The following is a 23,692-nucleotide window of genomic DNA, read 5'->3' as shown; positions in this document are numbered from 1 at the left end:
AATACGATACGGCGCAATACACGGTTTTCCTTAATTATATACTAGATGCGGTACGCTACAGATATTATATATAGGCAGGACGTATCGTGTTCATTCATTTTGTGGAAGACAAACGTCCTTGAGCAACCCCACCGTTAGTATGTAAAAAACACGAATTCATTAAAATCGTGATCGGTTATCGTCGCAGCACACAAAATTTAGCCACAACGCTCACAACTAAAGCTTATTGTTTCTTTAAAATGATGAGGAGAAATACGATATTTTTATATTATATATCTATATAATCACATAAAAATAATGGTATAAACTAGTTTATTTGTATTTACCATAATAACCTATGAAATATTCACGTATTTACATTCTTTGGAAATAATAAGGGTTCCAAAAACTATTATATTAAATAACACTTGGGGTTTACCTCAGGGGTTACCAATTAATATTTTTGGAAAGCCCTATTCAAGGGCATATTTGAGAGGACAAAAGGGACATTCGCCTCCTCAATGGCTCGTATTTTTTTTTTTTTTTTAATATATTATAATACTCGTACATTGATTTATTTAAAAAAATGTAATAAATAAATAATTAAGAATATAAATTACTACTCTATCACTATAATATGATAATAAATTCAATAATAAGTCAATTTGATCACGGGTTTCAGTTTTTGTTTACCTTCATATATCATAACATTTTTGGTTGTGGGACGAATAATGGTATCTTCCACAGATATTGCTACGGTTATAGACATTTACACCATAACCGAGATATTTATCAGATAATATAAAGTAATTTAAAGTAACACTTTTTTTACCACATATTTACTAGTTGGTCATTTTTTGGTGCATTTATGCATATTGTATATTTTTGTATTTATTAGAGTTATATAAGTCCTTAATAATTTTACTCGTCTATTTTTTTTTTTTTACAACATAATATCTGGTAATTTTTGTTGTGCATAGGTATTTAATCATTTTTTTGTGGACAAATGCATGCATATTTGTGTATTTTATAGAGCTAGAAGTCCCTAACCCAAATAATAATCATAATAACTGACAATATTTGTTTCCATCTACTTTAACTTGCAAATATTGGTCAAAAATATATTTTTGTAGATTGGAAACATGGAACCTAACATGGATCAAGAATAAGCCAGCATAGACTAACATGTTTAGCTTTGCTGCATGTGCATAAAGATATTATTGTATCCATTGATGAAACAATCAACAAATTTGCCAAAATAAAAAAAAGAAATTTGGAATTTGTTATTTGACTACTTACCAACCTTATGTTTTTTACTTAGATATGTGTTAAATTAAGTTACTTATCTTAAATGTTTTTTAAAGCTTTTAAAAAATAATTAATAGTTACTATTACTATTATGATTATTTGTTTTTATTTTTTTTTTATACAGGATTCAGACTGAAGATACAATTTTAATATAGGAACTATTTGTGTTATTATTAATACTTATTTTATATGCAGTAGGTTTTAAATACAGTGCCGGATTACCCATTAGGCAGAGTAGGCGTCCGCCTTAGGGCCTCACTCATTTAAGGGGCTCTGTGACTAACCCATACAGGACAAAAGTCATTATGAAATTTATTAAATATTAAGTTTTAGGTGTTATGTGCAGTAATAATAACAACATTATTTTGAAAAAAAATAGAAATAATATAATAATTCATTAATTTTTCTTATAAATAAAAAAATTTAATAAACATGATTTATTTATTAATAATATTTGGTTATTATTAAAGCTATTTATTTTAATTATTGGATTGTAATGTTAAAGATGTATGTAAAAAATAATTTTGTAGGGCCCAAAATTTTAATAGCCTAGAGGCCCACAAATGTTTAATCCGGCACTGTTTAAATATATTTATTAAATAAATATTAAATTCAATTTGGTACTTGTATTTTTATTTATTCACTCGAATGAGCAATAGGAACATGAGCTGTAGGTAATGAACCAGGGGCGTACCCAGGAATTTTTTAGGGAGGAAGGTTCAACATTTTTATTTTATCTATTCTCTAATTATAATTATAGTTTAATTCAATACCAACAAATTACTGTTAATAACTATAGTAATAGTCACAATAGTTATACACACATCATACATATTCTACATAAAGGTTTACTATAATAGGTAGGTACTATAATTTGAAATCAATTTTTATTTGGTAGTAAAATGTTATAAAAAATACATTATTTAATTAACAATAATAAATAATATAAAATTAGTTTCCCTCCCTAACCTAACCCTCCCCCCTCCATGGCCTCAACTAAAATACGCCCTTAGCCCCATTGGAAATTTCAACATTTTTCGGAGATCATCATAATTCGAAACAAATATTTTTAATACATATAGGCAATAATGTATACAATTTAATAATGTAAACAATTTCAGTAAACGGTATAAGAGGCATCTCATAATAACGTTTAATATTGAAAACTTAAAAAACAGAAAATTAAGTTAACCCGGATCGGCGGTAATGGACAGACTTTCGTCGGCGTGTAATTGACACATTCCGTGTATTATTTCAAAATTAAATAAGAAAAAAAGTAACCTTATCCTACGAAAATTCCAAAATCCTTTTTTACGATTTGGCTTTTCTTCTATGCACCGAAGTATCTAATCCTTTTACAGATTTAATGTTCATCGCACCTGAAGATCAAAAAATTTACCATTTTTTTTTATTACAATTTAAAACAATGTTCTTTTCAGATACTTCTCCAAGGGGGTAATCCCCATGGAGAAAAATTTAAAAAATAGTAAAGAAATATCAAATTTTAGAAAAATATAATTTTATTAAGATTATATTTATTTTATATTTTATTCTATCGATTATTTACGATTGTAAATATTTTTAAATATTTATATAAAATATTAATTTTAGTGCAAATGATATGTCATTTTTACATCTTTTGAGTTTCTGTAATTTAGCTACCCATTCAAACTTAAAGATATAAGTGACAAAATATACTTGGTAATCAGTGCCGCAAAAAACCGGATGAGCAACGTGTGCATTGTACGCAGGTGCCAGGCCTCGTACTATATTATGAGTCCTCAAAAGGTCGAATTATCAAAAATGTACAACTATAAGGGGCTTCAAGATTTTGATCTACACACGGCCTCTGGTAGTTCAGTTACGACACTGTTAGAAACCAGTATATCTACTTCCACCGATAAAAACCAATGTATTTTATCATCGATTTAAACATTTTTGTTTGACTATGGGCCAAATAAAATTTGTCCACAGACATTTGATGACCACTAGTTTACACCTCGTTGAAAATTAAAAATTAATTTTTTTTTCATCGCACCTTACATTTTTTTTTTTTTTTTCAATACATTAAGAATATAATTTACGTATAGTTCCTGTCATTATTAATATCTTAAGACCAAGCCTTGTCGTTGAAACCAATTTTTCTTATCAGTTGCTACTCTTTTAATTTCAATCGATGATACAGTGCAGCATGTTCTAGATGTACTGAAAATATTGTTTTCGATAGTGTCCTACTTAGTTTCTTTCCATGCACTATAGTATATATATATACATAAGTCATATATAACTTCAAAAATATTTTTAATGAAGTAATTATGCCTCAAAATGTGTCCTATTCATTTTATTATTCTTGTTTAATTTAATGACTTTTATCAGAAAGAATATGTAGTTCCAATATGATTAATAAATTAAACTATTATTATACGTGTACATTCGATTTAAAACAAAAAAATCATTTTCAAAGTAAAAATCTATAATATTATTTAAAATGAAATCATATTATACCCTCCCTAAAATGTAATTATTAATTACAGTTGAGGTGGGGCATAATTATTTATCAATTACTAATTAATAAATAATTTATTTTTATTTTTACTTTAACCATTAAGCCGAAATGATTGATCTATAAAATGAATAAGGCTAGTAGTTCAATACAAAGCCTATGCAGTTTTAACCGGGGGTGCCATTTAGGATTTTAATAATAACCACGCTTGGTAACTAATATTATAAAGGTGTAGAACACGATTGGGTACATTTGTCCTTTTTGGCAACACGATTACGTATGAAATTGTAAGCAACGTTGTCATTTTTGTAATAGTAAGAATATTTAGAGATCAACAAAAAAAAAACATAAACAATAAACATGAACATAAATAAACATAATACATATTTCTATAATTCATAAAAAAATTAATAATAAATAAAATGAGGATAACTAAGTACAATAAAGTAATTAATAAATAAATAAAATAGACAGTTTTTATTTTAAAAATATTTTTGTTAATAAATTATTAGAAAATGCTTAAATTTGGATTCCCTGACATCTATAACCTACTACTTTTATTGAAACTCGGAAAATACCGTATAATATAACGGAGATAACAAAATTTCGTTGTATCTGATATATTTGATATCATTAACAATAAACATAGCTAATAAAAGCGATAAAACACAAAGTATTTATTAACTTTTTCAAGTTCACTCGTATAGGCATGTGCTACACCAATACCGGTATGAAAATTGGCATCAATGCTTAAAACTTTGTACGCAAACGTGTTTTACCCTTAAGAATGTTTTCATCATAATCCCTAACATATATATTGTAATATTATTTATATAGTCACACAGATATTTGTAATATCTATAATAAATTATAATAAATTTATAATATAGACGTCTGTGGTCATATATTATTTCCTCTCTAAACAATCTAAACATATATATTAATTAAAATTAATACAACTCAAATTAAATATAAGTAAGAAGAGATAAATATGTAAATATTATACGCACATCCTATTTTTACATTACTACAGAATGGTTTCATGGAAGCCATAGCACGTAAAATTTTTGCCATAGGACGTATCCTGGAACATTTTATTATAATAATAATTTATTCTTTGGGCCAAGTTTTTAAAATTTTTTTTCTTTCTTTGTTTACAATAATTTTGGTCTTATTCATCACTGAGGAAATCTCTTACTGGTGATGGCTAGAAAGAAGTTAGAAGAAGCTAATATGAACACTTAAATGTAATAATTATATAATTGTTAATATATGTAATTGAGTGTATTTCTAGATAATATAATTTTGATTAACAAAAATGAAGTAGGTAAAACAAAATTGAATTTAAAAATATAAATTTTCATCAATAAAGAAAAAAATGTTTTTCTTTTCCTTTCTTGATTTTTTCTGATTTGAAACCATGTACCTAACTATGCAATTCAAAACTTACTCATAGAGCTTAATGCATGTATAATAAATATTTAACTAAAATCAAGTATTAGGGCTGATCATGTTGAAAGAACAACAGTCAAATTTATCAGGATTAACATTACCTGTGTTAGGAGACATTGTATTAAAGTATAACCAGAAATTTTTATGTGCTAAATTTCAAGAAAACGGCACCACCTACACGAAGAACTGCGTCTGCTCTAGGCTTTCATTTTAATCCTCTGCATTTTTCCCTAAACTCGGTACCCTGAACAGCGAAGATTTCTTTCAACAAGTTATTATTGTAGTTCGGACGTGTGACGCGAAAACGCGGTGAGTCCGAGGGGCAGGAAAAACATAACCTGAAAACAACACGCGTTTTCTCACCGCTGGTTGGGTGGGGGCGGGAGAAGAGTGAAAACGCTAAAAGGTCATGAGCAACGCATGGCGCCCGCCTAGATGGCGGCACCGATCGCGAAGCAACGAAGGCCGTGCTGATCAGAACACGATTATATAAAACACGGTATTGCGCACCGGAATAATTGCACGCGGATGTCGGTCGGGTGATCAGCAGGCGGCGTCGTTCGCGAGGGGTTGAGCGCCGGACCGGTAGGAGGTAACCAGCGTGGTAGCTCGGTAGCGAGTGGCAACGGACACGCGTTACAAACATAACCTTTAACTCGCTAGGTTATCCGTTTGTTTACGTTTCGTTTTATTTTATTTTTTTGCACCGTTTTGCTCCTCGTTCAAGCGCACTGTCTCCCTCTCTACGAGACCCGATCACTTGCTCGCACGCAAAACCCAACTGGCTGGTGCACGCGCTCGTTGTCGCCCCTTCCCTCCTCCCCGCGCTCTCCGTCGACGGGTATCCCCTCTCCCGCTGCCGACGATGCGACGCCCCGCCGACCGGACGTGCGGACGTACGTCGAGCCGGCGCGACGCAAAACGCGATCAGTCTCGTGCGGTGGCGATGCGGCGAACCGATCATTCGTTATTGCGAAGCGCCCGCACCCGTTCCGTTCCGATCGTACCGCTGCGGCCATCACCACCGCCACCACCACCGTAACAAGGCACGACTGAGTCCCCGTTTGGGTTTCACTGCAGGTAAGTACGTTTCCGCGCGCGTGTAGTCGCTAGATTCGCCCGGCCGCCGTACCGGCGTCACGTGCGTGCCGGATGCTAGGGTCAACGGACCCATGACGCCCTCCGCGCCAACCCCCTCGTGCGTCGCTTTGATAACGTGATAAAAACCCCGTGCGCTGGACGCAGTCGTCCGTTATCGCGGCCAATTTTTTTCGTCCTCTCCCGTTCCCGCAAGAACGCGCAATGCCGCGCGGGGCGCCGTTTTTTACCGGTCCGGTGAGCGTTGCGCAACCGAACTCCTGTATTGTTGACGCGCGATCGGGCCGGAAACGCAACGGCCGAATTTCGTTCATGGTTCCCACGTGCCGCCGCCGCCACACACCACGCGGTCGACGGACCAGTTCTGCCATCATGCGCGTTTCCATTTGGGCGCTTGTAAATTGCACCCACATTAAGTAGGTAGTAAAAGTACAATAGTAAATTGCGACCGGAATATTTTTGGTTCTAAAATAGGTGTAGTAAATTGCGCCCATAGTATCTACTGTCTAAGTAACCTCATATTTATAATTTTACGGATAAAATATTAGAGTTACAATCTAAAATTTATATAAAAATTAATAGTTTAAATGAACCTTAAAGGTTCATATATCTTATTTTTTCCACATTCGAAAACACCAAATAAAAAAAAAAATTTCAAAAAATAGAAAAAATTATTCAACAATACATTGAAAACACTATTACGAGGGCTGAATATATGAAGATGATATCTTATTACTATGCAGATAACTTATTACAGTAATTTTTTTTATTAACATTTTTAACCTAACAAAAAATATTTAAAAAATTATAATTAATACCATAATATTTAAAAAAAAAAAATAATTTTCCTATTTTTATTAATTAATTTATTTGTTTGAAGTAAACCAAAAAAAAAACATTTTTGGAGGGCAGTGATAGTCGCCACCTCGTGATGTCCTCTGGGTAATACTATATGATTTTCATAAAAATAATAATTCTATTGGGCGTAATTTACTATACAAAAATTTGTGCCTGAAAAATACCGGGTGCAATTTACTACACAAAAATTTATACCTGAAAAATACCGGGCGTAATTTACAATTGTTTCCCTTCGTTGAACGCAGTTTACATTTGCCCTTCCATTTGTTCGAAAAACGGATTAGCTGTCGTTGGATTGATATAACACACTTGTGCAACATGATGCGCGGGGGCGTGCAATTGGTGCAATTTCAAACCCGTCAATATGTAACGTCAGCGCACGTTGTAGTTATACAACAAATGGGTGATATTGTACCATCGTTGTTTCATCCGACAACTGTCGACCCGTCCCTCTCGTTCGGGTCCAGCTTTACCGAAAACTTTTATTATGAAATTCTTGCTCCTACGAACATTTTCACTTTTTTTGACTGAAATTATAATAATATTGTCACGGGTTATCTTTAGAAAAGTACCGACGGATGACGATTTATTTTTTTTCCTCCCCTAAACACATGAAATATATCTGTACAACAACGGTGAAGAAATGATGACATAATTCCATGGATTGAGTCACTCGCATGCCAATATCGATTTTATGAAATATATTTTCCCGATTTACATTGTATTGCTCGTGGTTACTCGTATATCATAAATCCGAATAAATAAAAATGTGTTGTGTTGTTTTTCTACCATATATTTTACTAAAACGACTTATTGGCCATTATTTTTCCTTTCTGAATTAATCCGCTAAAATATTTAATCCCATAGTTCTCTGATGGAAAATCACTTTTATTTTTCAATCTAATATTTAAATCGAGATTCTTCCAATCGTCAAATTTAAATTAGAAAAATCATATAAAAATTATTCAAATTCTACTTAGAAAAAAGTTTATATTTTCCGTTTCTTTACGTTTAAATCATATTAAAAACACCGCTGGTGTGAAATAATAAAATAAAATATAGAATCTACATACGATTTACAGAAAATAAATCGTAGAACTACGTTGCATTGTTCTGTTTAAACGATAGTGTTAGAAGGGACTGTTCGACATTTTTGTTCGTTAACACAATGAAACGTAATATTTTCACATGTGAACTATGAATGACATGCTCAATTGAAAGCAGAAGAAAATATGTGCTATTGTAAATTGATATTAATAGAGATAATGTAGTGGGAGAGTCATGAAATGTGTTTAAGGTTACTGTTTTCGGATTAAGAGAATATAACTTATTCTTATTTAATAAATTAATCGTGTTGTACGTAAAGAAGGTTCAAAAGATCATTCACTTTAATCGATTTGAGTTTAAATTTCTGTATAATTTCAACAACAAAATGTAATACACATGTTTAGTGTATTTCAAAGTATAGACATTTCTTTACAAATACATTTTTTCATATTGTTACATAAGTGGAAAGTACGTTTATGTTTTCGGTAAATATTTTGTGCATCAAAATGAAAGGTGTAATTTTAAATTGAAGCACTTTAATTTTCTACTTTATTTTTTATTCAATGCATGGACAATTGTGTGTATTGGATTCGAAGTAAAGTTGTAGGGCTTGAGTACTTTGAATAATTATAAAAAATTCAGAAAACCTGTACTGTATTAACACTATATAATGAATAACAGTCATCGGAACTGCAAATCGAAAGAAATTTAATATAAAAAAAAAAGAATTATCGTTTTTGGACAACGTTATAATAATTTATAATTATAACCGACGTTATTATCAACGTGCATGGGCTGTGATATGCCTATACGCTATATAATATTTAAACACGTATTACCACGGATAGGATTATTTTGCATAAAAATAAGACGAATAGATATATCTAAGTCAGTCTAGGATAACTAATTCAATTATTTGTCGATCCGGAAATAATTATAATTTATTTAAAAATATAACAAAAAAAAAAAATAAATAGTTAAATTAACCATTCCTCTCATTATATATTCTTTCTCTTCTCATGTTTCGTGTTTTATACTTATATATGTAAATCGATTGTTATTACAGAAGGAATATACGAATTTTATATTGACAATATATGTATGTTATGATTATTATTTAGAGTAGAATTGCATATAAATGATCTATTTAAATATTTAAAGAAAATGTATACCCTCTAGATTCCTCAAATTTTAACCTTTAATATTAATCATTACATTTTTGCACATCAAAATAAAATACTTGGAAAAATAATATTTGTGAAATTGAAATTGTAGATATTATATAAAAATAATAAGTTGTCAATGTTTAAGTGCGATTACTTTTAGTTGACCAATGAAGAACATATAAATATAATAAACAAGTACCTCATATAAGTAAAATAATTAAGGTAATATGTAGTCATAATTGTCGGAAAACAGATATTTATAACGTTAAATAGTTATACCGAGTAAAAGTCAACGAACGCATAACGAACACTGGCTTTATTTCATTAACGGCACGCGTACTGCAGTCAGAGACGAATGTAGATGCATTCTTTGCGGTATTGCAGGCTATATAAAACCGTCTCCATTCCGTCGGAACGATAGGTCTAAACACTCTAAACGATTAATAACGACAATCCCGCTCTACGTTCACCAGATATGTGACTAAACGTTTGTAAAAAAATAAAAAACTATACAAGCCTACGAAAACGACCCCCTAACAAATCAATTCAGTCGTATAACCGTTTGTGTATGTATTATTTTTACAACCTACGAAAACCTATACTTGATTAGACAGGTACAAAATTGCACGGGTCTGTGTAACCGCAGAGCCTAAACGAATTATACATGACAGCCATTCCTTGACGCTATTTTTTACTCGTATTTATTTTTGTATTTTTTCCTTCGTTTCTAGGATCTAAGATATCATCGTGTAGTTGGTATATACTTATATATTACCTATGTGAAAAAAATGATGTATATAGGTCAATAAAGCTTTTCGCACAGTACATACATTTTCTTACGCAAATGTTTTTTAATCAATGTATTTTGTTTGATTGTTTATTTAATTGGTACGATTATTCTCTTGCATTTTAATAACTTATGGAAATCATATGTTTAAAGTGCATTTTATTTCTTCTTATAGAAATAACGTGTTATTGAATTGACTATTGTATTATACCATTATTATTTATTTGATTCTTAACATACATTATATACATTATGTTTTAATATATCTTAAAATTATGTGTTACATATTATTCTTGTATGTTGTTATACCTGTGTGAACTAATGAAAAAATGCTGAATATTTCAAATTTTTTTGCTGATTGGCTTAATGACATATTATAATACGTAACAATGACTGGGACTGTACTTACCTATTAGTATATTTGATTTAGTCCGTGACAAAACAATACGCATTGACTCATTATTTATGGTATAAACACACCATACTGCAAAAACTGTTAAAAATGTATATTTTTACGAAAATTCTACTGTTAGATTTGTGTATGTTCAAAATTAATCATTGCATCGTATTTATTACTTAGTACAATATATATATATATATATATACATTAATATTTTATTGGAAATTTTATTGTTCTATGCTTATGATCATAAACATTTAACACAAGCTCTCTATAACATGAATACATAGTATGTAATAGTTATATATAGGTATATATTATGATTTAATTACCCTTGTATCTATTAACTAACTACTCCCATCCGGACGAATTATTTTGTGTTAATGTTGTGAATGATATAGTAAATACGTTAGTCTATTTGTAGTTAATATTATTTTCTAGTATATTTTTGGCTTTTATTCTAGAAAATGAATACGGCATCATCAGAAAATGTCAAAACAACTGATTCAACTCCCGAAGAAAACGGAGAAAGAGTCAGACTCAAAAAACAACTGGGTCTTCTCGAAGGTGTCGCCATTATTCTGGGCATCATTTTCGGATCCGGTGAGCTTAAAATTTTTTTTAACTAGTTATGCGTACCTTGGAGAAACGAGGTTAATTGTAATAAGGGTAAATGATTTAATGATTAAAAAAAAAATTTTTACCACTATGAATTTTATAATATATAATTAAATATACGTATTTTAATGTAACACGGAGTTATTTGTTTGTTGGTTTATGTTTTTTTTTATATATTAGCCTCATTATTATCATTATCATATTATCATTATTATCGAAACTAAAAAAAAGCTTCGATAAATAAATCGTTTGTTGTTCGATTGCATTGTAATATATAATATAACATCTCTTAAATCATACTTAAAAGTATAATATTTGAAGTTTTGTGGTAATTTTATAAAACAGCCGATAAAAAGCGGTGACAATTTAAACATATTTAAAATGTTAAGTCTACAATTGAGATCGACATTCTCATTTTTTCGATTTTTTTCCCTATATATATTTTTCATAGAAAATTAAAAAAAATGATGAATTAGCGTTTTTTATTTTTATGGTAGCTTAGCCTAGAAAAGCATTTATGGAATAGTTTTTCTCTAATGAGACAATTTGGAAAATAAATAAGCATTTTCTGCAGGTGATTTAGGGGGATTAGGAAGTAAGATTAAGTTAGTTTTATGAGAGTAAAATATTGAAATTACAAATTAAACTGTTTAACTTCTATTTCATATTGTGATACCACAAAAAAAAGTATTATACAATCAACTATCGAGAAATCGTAGTAGCAAGGTTATTGATGTTTTAGAGTTGAACGGAACTTTACAAACCGTTCCATATTGTCATGTTATTATTATTAATTATAACTCGAATAATATTCATATTTCTTATCAATCAGCCGTTTCGCGTGTTCAAGATAAAACATTTTTTCTTACGTAGAATTTGTAAAAATTTCAGAAAAATGTCTGTGGGGGGGGGGTTATAACCCCCTCACCCCTTGTTGCGCCACTGTTTCTTAGTTACAAACGAGATCGTTATAATAATATTTTATTGATTTTTAATCGATCTCATATTTTAAGTAATATTCAAAAGTATATATCATTTATCGTATGTTATATGTATTAAAATCCATACATCGATATTTTATAATAATATATGTACATTTTATGTGTCATATTAACATTTTTTAACTTTAATTTTATACACTTTTTATTAAACTCACTACACTAAAGAAAATCTTAAATCATGAGTTTAAAATCCGAAAATATATCAGAATGATTTTTGTTGTAAAAAATATCTAAAACCCTATTTTGTTGACATTTGTATGCAAACAAAATATAATTTACTACCATTTCGACGTATTGATAATTTCTATACTTGAATTCTATGTAAATTATAATATCATCTCTTCTTTGAATTAATATTTTTTTCAAGCTTAAATTTTAGCTACTTTGTATGCTACAAAAACTTCCAATTGTATTTTTCGTTTGGGCAAATTGTCAAATCAAAGTTCATTAATACATTATACTAATATTGTAACATAAAAAATGATATTTACGGATATCCAAATACAGATCAAACATTTTATTTCGAAATAAAAATTATTCTTACAATCCAATTTTTTCTCTCTAGTTTTATTTTTCATTTTCTTAGTGTTTGCTTAGCCCTAGATTATTATTAAAGAGATTTTAAAAATGTTTTGATAATGATGTGCTATTTTCATGTCACAAAAATTGCGATTGCAATTAATAAATTTATCTGAAAATAAAATCAGATAGGTATTCTGAAACTATATGAAATAGGAATGTTATTCTTATTAATCAATCGATGAAACTACAAACAATTGTATAGTGTATTATATTTGTGTTATGACATTATGTAAAAATGTCTAAATATCAATATATTTAATTTATTTTCAATAAAAATAAAAATAAAATAAATAAAAGTCCACTCACATAAAAATGTTATTAACAAACGTTAACTTTTTTTTCGAGCAAATTCTTGCGATGACATCAACAAGACATTGCTTTTTTTCAGGTATATTCATCTCGCCTTCGGGAGTGATGAACGAAGCTGGATCAGTCGGCCTCAGTCTGACTATGTGGTTCATGTGTGGCATGCTTTCCATGATCGGCGCGTTATGTTATGCCGAACTTGGTACATCTATACCGCGGTCGGGCGGAGACTATACATATCTGTTCGAAGGATTCGGGCCCCTGCCGGCTTTCCTTTATCTGTGGGACGCCATGCTCGTGTTTGTGTACGTATATATATAACCACATTCTCTTGATATGTACCCCGTGTAGGCCGGCTTCTCAGAAATTACTTGAAGATTATATTAATTTTCATAATTTACATTTTATTATTTTAAAATGCGACATCGAGTCTTTTGAGTGTTACCAAATGTTTACGACGCAACACGTGTGATTACAATTATTATTACGGTTTTTGTTTTCAAAAGTGAGACTGCAATAATGTTGACAGTATTATGATTGTAAACTTTCACTGCGGTGCCATTGATACATTTGATTTGTTACGTTCAATGTTTGAAGACTTGCTATCACTTAGTATCGGTGTAAGCCGTTAGGCCGAAGGCTTGTTAAAACAACTTTCAGTGTCAGAGTTTTAACTAAATAGATGATCTGTATGATGTATGGGGGACATTTTTATATCTTTATATATCTTGTATGTCTTTCGTCTTGGATGTAAATCAACCTTAAGGTGGCCTTACGACCTTAGAAACGAAAGAGAAGATTAATGTCTAATGCGGCGCTTAGATAGTATTTTCTAGATCCGCGACATGTCTAAATAGGTGGATAGTGGCGCCGTGAAAGTAGAAAAACAGGTGGGGCTAGGTAAATTGGGTCCGCGATATTTTGTATACATTTTGAAGGCGGTAAATTGAATCCCGGAAAAAAAATATTAGGGAAGTTGGGTCCCGGGGAAAAAAATATAGTAAGTAAATTGAGTCCCAACTACTGACTATACTACCTCGCCGTAGTCGTTTTACAAATGACAATTCACACTGTTTCTATCGGTTATCGATTCCATTGTGATCAAATAACTTCGTAACGTCGTAACTTTAATTATGTCTAATTAAGATATGTATATAGGTATATACGTACATTAGTTTGTCGTATATCGTGTGTCAGTTACCAGTTAACACCAATATTGATGATAGTTCTTATGATTACACACAGACATGAATGTACGAAATCTGAGCATTTTCACTATATTTTTCGTAGCGTGCATTGCGTATCTACTGTACGTCGATTTGAGTTTGTTAAATTCGTATCTTTTAAGTTTTTACCGAAAATGTAATAAAAAACACAATAATATTAAAATTGACTTCTAATAAAAATTATTAGATATTTAAAAAAAAATTGTTAACCTACTACCTTTTTTCCCCGGGACCCAGCTTACCTAAAACCTTTTTTTCCCGGGACCCAACTTATCTACAACCTTTCTTTTCCCAGGACGCTTCTTACCTACTGCCTTAATTTTCCCGGGACCCAATTTACCGAGAAAAGGTTATTTATGACCCAATTTACCAACTCCCAAACAGGCCAGAGGTTAATTTAATATTACATCTAAAAAATTTTCAACACCATTTTCGATTTTTTTTTATTATTATTTTACATCTGTTAAATTTTATAATTGATTAAAAATTTGTAGGGAAGTACGAAGTTTTAAAAAAAAATTTCAATTTATTTAAAATGTAACATTTACAATCTGTACATTAAAACAAAAACGAAGTACAATAAACAAATGGGCGAACAAAGTAATGAAATATAACTTGGAGACAATGAGTTGAGAATCTACTCAGTGATACGACCCTTTTGACATTTTTCAGCTAGAAATCAAAACAGTAGCGTCGTTTCAATCTAGAATATCATGACACCAATGTCTTTTAAAACGGCGAGAGGGTTTATTAGGTATGTGTCAGAGAGTTGTCTGGCTGTGTGCTGGTTTGCGAATAGTGGATTTGGATGTTGAAATAATTTTGTATAGAACTTTTGATAGTGAGTTTTGACTACATTTTTAACTGATTTAATATTTAAATCTGGGAAGGATGTTATTAGAAACATACTAACGAGCTGAAGTGCTTTTACATGAAAGGAAGTCGATTGGAAAGCTTCAATTGATTTAGATGCAATGGTATAGCATAGCTCCATATTTGGGTTTCAAATGATCATCATATTGGTCTTGATATTAAATTTAATTATTTTACAATGAAGAGTTTCAATTTTAGTTCTAGCGTATGGAACTTAAGTAGTAAATCATGTCGACTAGCTTGTGTACTTGTTGCATAGAGGAATGTTTGCATGAAACCCAAATTGTGTATTGTTAATTACTTTATGCGCGTTCATAATTGGTCTTAACCTTTTCAAAACGATTTTTATAACTATACTAAATACATGTTACGAACTTCGACCCGAATGCCTGTCGGGCTTCCGTCAACATCAGCACTCTCTCATTCTCTCGCGGTGGACTTCAACATGAAGTTAACTTTTGCTTATTTTATAACATACAGACCGACCACCAACGCAATCATGGGACTGACGTTCGCCAACTACGTAATCAAACCGTTCTTCCCGGACTGCGACAACCCGGATCAGGCAGTCAGGCTCCTGGCAGCCGGCGTGATTTGTATAATAATATATGATGCACTGTGCTCGACGTCCGGTCGTTGATAATAATTATTTGTCCGTCATTGGTCGTTTGTAGGTTTCATAACTTTTATCAACTGCTGGAACGTCAAGGCCACCACTAAAGTCCAAAACGTATTTATGTTCACCAAGATATCTGCGCTGGTGATGATCATCGTGTGCGGTGGCTATTACCTGTACTTGCGTCAGTATATACATATATAACAATATCTTATAATTATGTAAATTAAAAATATAAATAACAGTGTTTCGTACGCACGTCGTTCGTATGGGATTGCCCTATACTGCGCACTGCGTGCATACGCCTAAAACTTGTCATAATCGTTTACTTATCTTTCTCCCCGTCTCATCTCATGATTTTTAGACGGATTTTCAAAGTTCTCGAACCCTTGGCAAGGATCGGTCACAGACCCCGGCCGGCTGGCAGTTTCCGTTTATTCCGGAATATACTCGTACTCGGGATGGTAAGATTATTGCACATGCGATATAATATAACACATGCGTAACTAGGTTGAGTGAAGCCCGTCCGACGTTTTCGAACCATTTAAGCGACTTTTTCTTCGGTATGGTGTAAATAGCGATTACTATCTGAAAAATGTAGTCATTTTTTTCTAGTGCGGTGAATTGCCTACAACTCGTGATTAATAATCATACTGAAATAATTGTAAAGCATGTTGTAGTCAGAGAGGTGGGGGAATTCTCCCTAAAAATGTACACCTAGTTACGCGCAACCACTACCTATAAATATGCCTTCAATATTATATTCGTATATTCTTCTTAGGAACTACTTGAACTTCATGACCGAAGAGTTGAGAAACCCATACGTGTAAGTCTGATGTATATTAATAACGAGTGGCTATCATAATAATACCGCATTAATTGTTGACCGATCCCGATTACAATAATTGAAACTATATCGTTCGCAGGAACTTACCGAGAGCCATTTACATTTCCATGCCGCTTGTGACCATCATCTACGTGTTGGCCAACGTGGCGTACTTGGCCGTTTTGACACCGTACGACATGATGACGACCAAAGCGATTGCCGTTGTAAGTATACATTCGCTTGCATGTTTCAAACGCGTTAGGATCGACTCAACAGGTGTAATCATAATTTTTCTCTCCCCCCTCCTCCTCCGCTGCAGTGCATACAAAAACAATAAGGGGTAAATAAAAAATATTTTTACCTTTAAAAACCTGTTTCATTTTTATATTACTCGTAATCTTTACTCATATAAAGCGTACATAATTGTATTTACCGGATCAAAATGATTTCTTTATAATATATTGAAGTTAATAAAGAGCAATAATTATTTGCATAATTTTAATAATGATTTTTTTTCTCCTGAGTACATAGGAATTTTTAAATTTGTTAAAATGAAAAAACTTTGTTTTTTTACTTAGACTTTCGGACACTTGGCCATGGGCTCATTTGAATGGATCATGCCCCTAATGGTTGCCCTGTCAGCATTTGGTGGTCTGTGTGTTCACATTATGACTTCATCCAGGTATTTATTGCCACATTTGTGTACTTCATTTATAATTTTATTGACCTAATATGTAATATTTTTTTACTTTTAGAATGTGCTTTGTCGGAGCACGATACGGTCATTTTCCAACATTTTTGTCCTTCATAAATATAGATAGATATACACCAACTCCATCACTAGTGTTTTTGGTAAGTATCTTCTTTTTACAATGAGTTAAACATTGAAGATTGTTTATTCTATATGAATGTAAAAATATTTATTGCATAGTCACAAAAGCAAGTTTCTATAATGATCCCTTCCAGATTTGTATTAATCTAATTTTTTGAACAATTTTGATGGTTAATGTTGTTTAAAGAATGTTGGTTTTCACACTTAGTTAATTAGTTGTTTCTTGTTGTTTGTTTTGTTTCAGAACATTCTTTCTCTGTTAATGCTCTTCACTAGTAATGTTGACATGCTGATAACATACTCAAGTTTTGTTGAAGCATTCTTCACAATGTTATCGGTGTCATCTGTGTTATGGAATCGTTGGAAGCGTCCCAACATTAACAGACCAATTAAGGTACAATCATAATGATATATTAGTTGTGTGCCCATGTTACTATTATAATTAAATCATTCTTATGCAAACAATCTAGGTATCCCTTTGGATCCCAATCACATATGTGGTAGTATCATTGTTTTTAATTGTATTGCCATGCTATGTGAGACCTAAAGAAGTTGGTATGGGTGTCGGTATTACCTTATTAGGAATTCCAGTCTACTATTTGTGTGTTGTTTGGCAAAACAAGCCTGTGTGGTTCCAAAATTCATTAAGTAAGTTTCACAAACTTTGTATTTATAATAATTTATAATTTTTTTTTTATTATTTTTTTTCTAGAGCACACCACTTATACTATTCAAAAATTGTTTATTAGCGCTAAAGAAGAAAAAGCAGAAGATATTTGGGAATAATTATGTATTAATTGCATACCTTTGTGCTTGGATATCTTAATTTGATTGATCTGCTTGTCAATTATTTATTTTTACCTCAAACACTTCCTTTAAAAACATTAAGTTTTTGTTTGTTTTGTTCATAATTAATGCATTTCCTTGCACTTTTTTTTTTTTTAGTTATTTTTACATGACATTTTTATGTTATTTGCCATCAAATGGTCTAATTTTCTTATGATTATTTAATGTTCAGAAATGTTAATGCCTCTTATGAAAATATTTTGTTTAATCATTCATGTAAATAATTTAGAACTACATTATATAATTTCAATAAATATACTAATAATATGAATAAAAATGAAATGCTTAGAATATTTGAGCCAATTTGTTTTTAGTATATTTATTTCTTCTAAATACATTTTTTAACTAAATTCATACCTCTACCTTGAATGGATAACATTATTTTAAATATAACACCTAAACTCATATTTCACAAAATATAATAATTACAAGCATAAAAACATAAAATTTCAATCTAGAAGATTCCAATAAAAGCACTGAACCATGCAAACAAATTCAATGAACATTGCACCTATTGCTGTATACATTAAGAATTTTTTTTATTTACTTTTATTTTTATTATTCATCAGTATTACAAAATGTATACAAGTTTACATTAAACGTTGTATTTTATAAATGTATATATATATATATATTATAAATTATATAATATTTACTTACATCCAATAAAATTTTATACTTAATACATTTGATTTTTATTAATTATTTAAGGAAACCAAATCGTTGTTTACACACATTACTGGACATATCTTTAGTAATTGTTTCTTCGAGTGCTTTGTTCAACAAAACTCCAATTTGTGAACCAGACTGAAAATTATTAACATATATATTTACCAATAACAATTATACATAATTGAATAAAATACTCTTACCATAATGATCTCGTTCAATGTATCTGGCATAAAACTGCCTGCTCCTTTTTTCAAAACAGCTGACACTTTACCTTTGGGTGTGACTGATATCACAATACATCCAGCACCACATATTTCTTCCTCTATAGTTGGGTCCGCTACATAGTTGTTGCCAATCTTGCACAAAGACACCAAAACAGGTAAATCTCTTGCATCTAAAGGTTTTGTATCAAAAGGATCATCAGATATCTGAAGATCAATATTTTTACCATCCTCATAAGTTCCTACTATGTTTGGTAGACTAGTATTACACAATGCAGCTTTAGCAGCCAATGACACAGCATCAAACAAATTTCCTTAAAAAAAAAAAAAAATAATAAAGAACTTTAGTTATGATAAATATACAATAACAATTTAAACAAATTATGGTTTGAAAATAATTTTTATTACAATCACATGGGTTGCACTTTTATAAATTCTAACTTTGAAAAAGAAAATTAAAGTTTATGCATCAAAGTAATAAAATATGAATGTTAATCTTTCACACATATTGATAATTAAAGCCGTTGTGATATTTTAATTTTTAAGACCAAGGGCTAATTTATATTAAAGTCTGCACCTTAATCAGTACTTAAATTTTCCTAATACATATTATAACTATGGTCATATTTAAAAGTAAAAAAATAATTAATTATAAATCATATAAAAGTTACACAGTTATAACAAAAGTAAATAAATGTACAAATGGTGAAATGATTAATTTTTTAATTATTAGTAACAAAAATAATAAGAAGTAAAATTCATGATGATTAAATAATCAAAGATTAACTTTTAAATTTTTTTTTTGAGATATAATAAAATAAAAGTACTCTTATTTTTTTATTTAAAAATAATCTTACCACCACATTCTAAGATTAAGACATCCACAAATAATTTCCAACATGATTGTCCAGATACGATACACAACTTGCTCAAATTGAACACTGGACAATGGGCTAACGAAAGAAAACGACTGAGCTCAGCAGCCAATTGTTCACCACCACGTCCCTCAAATGTAGGAGTAGCATTGGCTGAACTATAAAAAAAAAAATATATATATATATTAACAGTAAACAAGCAATTGTACACTTACCAATCAACAAAGTACTCAATTTTTCCATCATTGGGTGTCTCTGGAAGAGGAGTATCAATCTCAACTTTAACGCAAACTAAAATATCAGAATTGGCCAATCGCAAGCGAGCCGACCCATTAGCATTACTCACAATGTCCATTTCCAATTCTAATGGCCTGTAGTCTTGTCGACTACGACCATCACATCGGAAGTTTTCCTAGGACAGTTAGTTGTACAGATAATTATATTGTTGTCTACTGACGAATCCGTTATAAAAATATTGAACTCACCTCTACTCCATGAATTATGTACACCTTTTCCCCTTCGTTCAAGGATACCAAACTCATGCTCGGACTAATCAGTATTCAAATGATTGCAATGATTATTTTTTAACTAATTCAAATCTTTCACAAACGAATACTATAGCAAAAATACAGTCCATAACAATTTGAAAAGTTATTTGCAAATATAATTATAGCGCTAAAGCACATGTTCGTGATAAATGATAAGAAATAAATGATAAATGATAAAGCTACTATCATTGATTATAAAAATAAACATCCTAATTATAAAGAACAAGTTAGAACGGCGTAGAACATAATTATTAAATATAAAAAAATTAATTTATATTTATATATTAACTATTATGTCTTATGCCGTTGTAATATGATTAGTGCACCAAGGGCCGTACTTAGGGGGAAGCTACTGGGTGCTGTTGCCCCGGGCGGCTGAATATGAGAGGACGGCTAATTTTTTATATTTTCAATATTTAATGATCTAATATTTTTGAATTGAAACTTCTTTACAAAATAAAAAGTGTATTTCAAAAAAATATATATATTACCAATCACGGCAACACGACACACACATACTCGGTACGGTCGAGTACTGTCAATAGATCCAAAGATTTACAAACAATCTATCCTTATGTTGACATTGCACTTAGAATGTTTTTGTGTACACCAGCAATGAATAGTTCTTCAGAAAGATCTTTTTCAACTTGCAGAAAATTGTATTCGGTATAATTAGGGTTGCCATACGTCCTGGTTTTACCAGGATACTACTGGTTTTTAATCAAGTGTCCCGGTGTCCCGGGAGTGTTTCGGGACAGCGATTTGTTCTGGTTTCAAAATTTTACTCGATAAAATATCAAGAAAATTAAAAACAAAATAAAGGATAGGTTTCTCATGGTAGAAATTGAAAATCTTGTAACAAAACTTGAGGACGAGGAATTACCTATCAATAGAACTAATTTTGAAAGTTAATGTGATGAATTTTATTTACTTTTTTACAAATATTTAAAAAAAATGAAACAATTCAAATCAACATGTAATTAATATAAAATCAATTTTATGGATAAGATTAGCCCCAAAGACAATAGTAAATTGGGAAAATTTCAAAAAATCAGTAATCTTTATAAAAGCTTTAATGTCAAAAAATCTTAATTTTGATAAATAAATGTTTATCGAACAATTCAAAATGTTTGAAAAAATTAATCAACAAAATGACGAGTGGCATTGTCAAAAAATAGAAAATAAATGGATATGTATTTTTAAAATATTCACTGATAACAATCATGCATTTTCTGAGCTATTAAAAGTTGTTGAATTTATTTTTGTTTTGTCGGGTTCAAATGCACTGATGAACAGCGCATGGACAAATTCAAGATAATAACTAGTTATAAAAACGGTATATTATAAAAACCTGCTTCAATAATACACCTTATGAAGTATTTTACGACCAAAGTTTGGGAAACAAGTCATTATTAAAACAAGTTTATGGATCAGTCAAATATGTAGTAAAATCAACAGAAGAAACTCTGGACCCCAAAAGATTCGAAGACTAAGAATATGAATTATTATAATTATTATTATTATTATTATTATATTGCTTCTATACATAATTCATTCAAAATATATATATATATTTTTTTCTTTCATATGGCGATATATATATATTTATAATATTTATCCATTCAAAAAGTCCTGGGTTCGGAAAAATATAATCTGGTAACCCTAGGTATAATGAAGCATTTTTTATTGTTGCTCCCTGATGTTAAATTCCTAAATACGGCCCTGAGTGCACCATTGTCCGGTCACAAATCGTTACGATCAGTGGCGCCCACAGGTCAGGGGCGTATTTACTTTCTTTTAGGGGGGGGGGAGGCGACTCAAATTTTTTCTTTAATTCAGGCTCAAAATTTACAAGTAAAATTTTTGGTAATATTTATATCAGGTGAATCCTTAATATTTGTGTTTTTTTTTTTTTTTTTAATCTGTTATCGGATTCACTTACAATGGTCTTTTGTGTAGTTCTTTTTTAACACCTATCTGTGTTTTGAAAGTTTCGCTTGAGTAATATTATTATCTTATTATTAGGGAACGGATTTATATATAATACAAATACAGAAATATGTACATATGTATGTAAGTATAATTTATAAAATATGTGCTAAAAACATTCAAATATGTAAGAAAAAAATTGAATTGAAAAAAAAAAAAATTATAATTATTAAATTATCAAAATGATTTGTTGCATTGAATTATTATAATATCTTTTAAATTATTAAATATTATATGCCGCCTATTAGATCTGAATATATTTTTAAGACGGCTAAATGATCGTTCCACATCAACCTACATCGGTTTATTGAAGCATATTTGAAGCGCATAATATCAGAAGGCGATAATTCTAAATTTTTAGAATGGTGTCTACCACTGATTATGTCATTGATTAATTTAAAATCAATATCGCCTAGAATTTTTTTTTTGTAACAGCATAAATTTTCTTTTTTACAAAATCTCCTGTTGGTCCGTTTAAGAGTTTTCATTTTTCAATCGTTGATTAGACAATTTGCATACTATCATTTAAGGACATATTTTTTTCTAATTTTGTAAATGTATGTGCAATAAAACTAAAATTCACTGAAATGAAAATTAAATTATTTTTCAATGTTTCATTTTGCATAATATTTTGAGCTTTTCTTATAGCGATAGAAGTTACTAGATCTAAATTAGAAACAATTTCTTCTATTTTCATACGAAGAAGATGTGAAATGATAAAATATGTTTAAAAATATTTACAAATTAGTGAAATATGTAAAAATATGTAATTATACCAAAATATGTAAAAATATGTAAAATAAAAGTAGCATCATATTAATAGGAATGATTTAAATCATGAACATTTCTTATCGAATCTTAAATATCTCGTTTTAATAAAAATATGCATTTACATGTAAATCTGTTCCCTACTTATTATTAAATAATTATAATTATTAAGAAACATACTTGCTCAAAGTGTATATAAACATACATAAAGTATTATAAACTAATTACTAAAAATAATATAATAATTTCTAAAATCTAAATACTTAAGTCTAATTAACATATTAATATTTATTTT

At 30.2% G+C, this 23,692-nt stretch overlaps 2 protein-coding genes across 2 annotated transcripts; one reads left to right on the top strand and one right to left on the bottom strand.

The window, feature by feature from the left end:
* The first annotated feature begins 6,022 nt into the window (after positions 1-6,022).
* Positions 6,023-18,535, top strand: LOC112682361 (Y+L amino acid transporter 2). The gene is made up of 13 exons (XM_025552933.1): positions 6,023-6,322; positions 11,063-11,201; positions 13,188-13,410; positions 15,685-15,800; positions 15,879-16,004; positions 16,185-16,284; positions 16,602-16,646; positions 16,747-16,870; positions 17,225-17,328; positions 17,402-17,498; positions 17,723-17,872; positions 17,949-18,126; positions 18,191-18,535. The coding sequence occupies exons 2-13, from the start codon at positions 11,066-11,068 to the stop codon at positions 18,262-18,264; spliced, it is 1,473 nt and encodes a 490-aa protein (XP_025408718.1). The 5' UTR covers positions 6,023-6,322; positions 11,063-11,065; the 3' UTR covers positions 18,265-18,535.
* Positions 18,536-18,979: 444 nt separating this feature from the next.
* On the bottom strand, positions 18,980-20,785 carry LOC112682340 (exosome complex component RRP42). The gene is made up of 5 exons (XM_025552900.1): positions 20,578-20,785; positions 20,308-20,504; positions 20,075-20,250; positions 19,197-19,531; positions 18,980-19,131 (listed from the first exon to the last, which is right to left on the bottom strand). Exons 1-5 carry the CDS (start codon positions 20,632-20,634, stop codon positions 19,027-19,029), a joined length of 870 nt encoding a protein of 289 aa, XP_025408685.1. The 5' UTR covers positions 20,635-20,785; the 3' UTR covers positions 18,980-19,026.
* Between the last annotated feature and the right edge of the window lie 2,907 nt (positions 20,786-23,692).

Source organism: Sipha flava, unplaced genomic scaffold (assembly GCF_003268045.1).
Source record: "Sipha flava isolate LNK unplaced genomic scaffold, YSA_version1 202_pilon_pilon, whole genome shotgun sequence".
Lineage (NCBI taxonomy): Eukaryota > Metazoa > Arthropoda > Insecta > Hemiptera > Aphididae > Sipha > Sipha flava.
The sequence above is the reverse complement of the archived record's forward strand: the minus strand, read 5'-3'. Positions and strand labels throughout refer to the sequence as shown.

Bases quoted from the DNA above. Each gene is read 5' to 3' on its own strand.
- LOC112682340 (XM_025552900.1), bottom strand. From the start codon at position 20,634: ATGAGTTTGGTATCCTTGAACGAAGGGGAAAAGGTGTACATAATTCAT. The intron at 20,505-20,577 runs GTGAGTTCAATA...TAACTGTCCTAG, and splicing joins ACATAATTCATGGAGTAGAG to GAAAACTTCCGATGTGATGG. The intron at 20,251-20,307 runs GTAAGTGTACAA...TTTTTTTTATAG, and splicing joins ATTGAGTACTTTGTTGATTG to TTCAGCCAATGCTACTCCTA.
- LOC112682361 (XM_025552933.1), top strand. From the start codon at position 11,066: ATGAATACGGCATCATCAGAAAATGTCAAAACAACTGATTCAACTCCC. The intron at 17,499-17,722 runs GTAAGTATCTTC...GTTTTGTTTCAG, and splicing joins CTCCATCACTAGTGTTTTTG to AACATTCTTTCTCTGTTAAT. The intron at 17,873-17,948 runs GTACAATCATAA...CAAACAATCTAG, and splicing joins ACATTAACAGACCAATTAAG to GTATCCCTTTGGATCCCAAT.